Raw genomic sequence first — 2,500 nt, forward strand, 5'->3', positions numbered from 1 at the left:
ATCTTTGTGGTTATGTTCACTAGCCAGATCTTTGTGGTTATGTTCACTAGCCAGATCTTTGTGGTTATGTTCACTAGCCAGATCTTTGTGGTTATGTTCACTAGCCAGATCTTTGTGGTTATGTTCTCTAGCCAGATCTTTGTGGTTATGTTCTCTAGCCAGATCTTTGTGGTTATGTTCTCTAGCCAGATCTTTGTGGTTATGTTCACTAGCCAGATCGTTGTGGTTATGTTCTCTAGCCAGATCTTTGTGGTTATGTTCACTAGCCAGATCTCTGTGGTTATGTTCTCTAGCCAGATCTTTGTGGTTATGTTCTCTAGCCAGATCTCTGTGGTTATGTTCTCTAGCCAGATTTTTGTGGTTATGTTCTCTAGCCATATCTCTGTGGTTATGTTCTCTAGCCAGATCTCTGTGGTTATGTTCTCTGGCTAGAAGTGTTGTTAAGAGCTGAAACAGTCTGGCACTCAGGGTAGTGTGACACCATGTTTGAAATCATCTGTTTTGATGCGTCAGAGGGACAGAAGTATCCTATTTCTAGCAAAAGTATGTTAATTTATAATTTCGACTTTAGTCTAATCTCCTTCTGCTGTTGACAAACATATAGTGTAGTGGTTTTAGTAGCACTGAGACCATGGGGAATTGAGAAGTGATCACAGTATTCAATGTTCAGCATGATGGGTGTGGTTGTCATTCGTTACTTTCTACCTCTGTTGGTTTCTAATTCTATTTCTATCCACGGGCCAATTTGAAATGGCTCCCTATTCCCTATGCAGTGCACTACTTTTGACCAGAGCCCTATTTAGACCTGTCATAGCTCTATGAGGCTTTGGCCAATAGAAGTGCACTAAATAGGCAAGGGGAAGCCATTTCGGATTTAACTGTTAGTTGGCTTTCTTCTTCTGCTTCTCCTGGAAGAAGTCATTGCAGGCTACGGTCAGGGCCGCCACCAGAACCACAAACTCATTGAAGTCCACCTCGTTGTCTTTGTTGGAGTCCAGATCATTCATGATCTTCTCCACCAGCATGGGGTCTTTCTGAGACTGGAAATGAAAAGAAACAACAATTAATCAATCACTAAATCAGTCAATCAAAGATCTAACCACCAACCAAATCATTTTAAACCTTGATAATATGAAGGATGGGGCTAGGGGAATGTAACCACTCTCCAATGAATATACAGATCTATGGATGCTGACAGTCCTTGAGATCAACATCATTTTGAGTCTAAAGATATAGGCATATCTCATAATTAAAACAACAATTGAACAGCAGCAAATATTCTATACTGTAACTCTAATGTATTATGTTCCACTGAGCTTACTCCAGGCCTCCGACTCACTCTACCACTCTTCTCGACAGGAAATAGACCGTCCTGAATCATGTCTCATGTCGCCCATTGACCGATCTGGATTCAGCTGCTTGGCCAATAAACAAGTCCCCTCATGACAGCAGGCTGCAATTAGGCCATGTGTCAATCTCCCAGCCAGAGATCTGAGATGGAGATGGGGGAGATCTGAGGAGAGACGCCTCAGGCTCTGAGTCATTGGATTCATGGTGCTGGAGCCCCATCCCGGATATTAGACCGCCAAAGGCACTGACTGGGCACCGCACAGCACAGCAGGGCACCACACCACACAGCCAATGTCCACTGGAATCCAGATTGACGCTGGCGATAATCAATGAACCATAAGCTGAGAACCATCAGAGGTGTGTATGTGCACGTGTGTGTGTGTGTGTGTGTGTGTGTGTGTGTGTGTGTGTGTGTGTGTGTGTGTGTGTGTGTGTGTGTGTGTGTGTGTGTGTGTGTGTGTGTGTGTGTGTGTGTGTGTGTGTGTAATGGTGACCGTTGGATGGTTTCTGTCAGTCAAGCCAAGCCAGCCTGTGATACAGAGTAGTGACATGGAGGTATGTAGCACACACACACACAGCTTGACTGTATATGTACAAATCTCATTGAAATTTACGTGAAAAGTCAGTATTTGGCACTTTGACAAGTAGTGCACTAATTAAGGAATAGGGTGCCATTTGTGGCGTGTCCTGAATGTGTATTCGACTGTTACCAGGACACCGTCTCTATACTTGTCAGAGGCACGTCGGTGGGTGGAGACTAGTGACATCAGAAGAGAGTAGTCCAAGTTTATATTTGGAGGTGATGTGGGTCACTGGTGATGATGCATAGGCACCTGAGGCATCCTTCCATCAGAGGGAGGGAGAAGATGTAGAGAGAAAAAAAGTAGGGAGGAGAGGTTTGTCTCTACAACCCCTCACTCATTCTCTCATGGCATGCGGCTCATCCATTAGAACACAGACAGGCAGGTTTACTCCCCAAACACACTCGCATACACACAATCTTGTTTAACTAATCTTGCAGGGACACACAATGTATGACCTTTCAAAATCCTATTTTCCCTAACCTTAACCCTAACCTTAACCCCCAAACCTAACCTTAACCCTAACCCTAAATCTAACCCTAATTCTACCTTAACCCTAAACCCCCTAG

At 44.1% G+C, this 2,500-nt stretch overlaps 1 protein-coding gene across 1 annotated transcript in view; it reads right to left on the reverse strand.

Annotated features, from left to right (window-relative positions):
• The window catches only part of s100z (S100 calcium binding protein Z), a 5,094-nt gene that overhangs the window by 494 nt on the left and 2,100 nt on the right, over window positions 1-2,500 (reverse strand). Inside the window, exon 3 of the mRNA XM_021601314.2 lies at window positions 1-1,040. This exon is cut by the window's left edge and continues 494 nt beyond it. Coding sequence (XP_021456989.1) covers window positions 882-1,040 — 159 coding nt within the window. The 3' untranslated portion in view covers window positions 1-881. The remainder of the gene's footprint in view (window positions 1,041-2,500) is intronic.

This window comes from Oncorhynchus mykiss, chromosome 5 (genome assembly GCF_013265735.2).
Source record: "Oncorhynchus mykiss isolate Arlee chromosome 5, USDA_OmykA_1.1, whole genome shotgun sequence".
Lineage (NCBI taxonomy): Eukaryota > Metazoa > Chordata > Actinopteri > Salmoniformes > Salmonidae > Oncorhynchus > Oncorhynchus mykiss.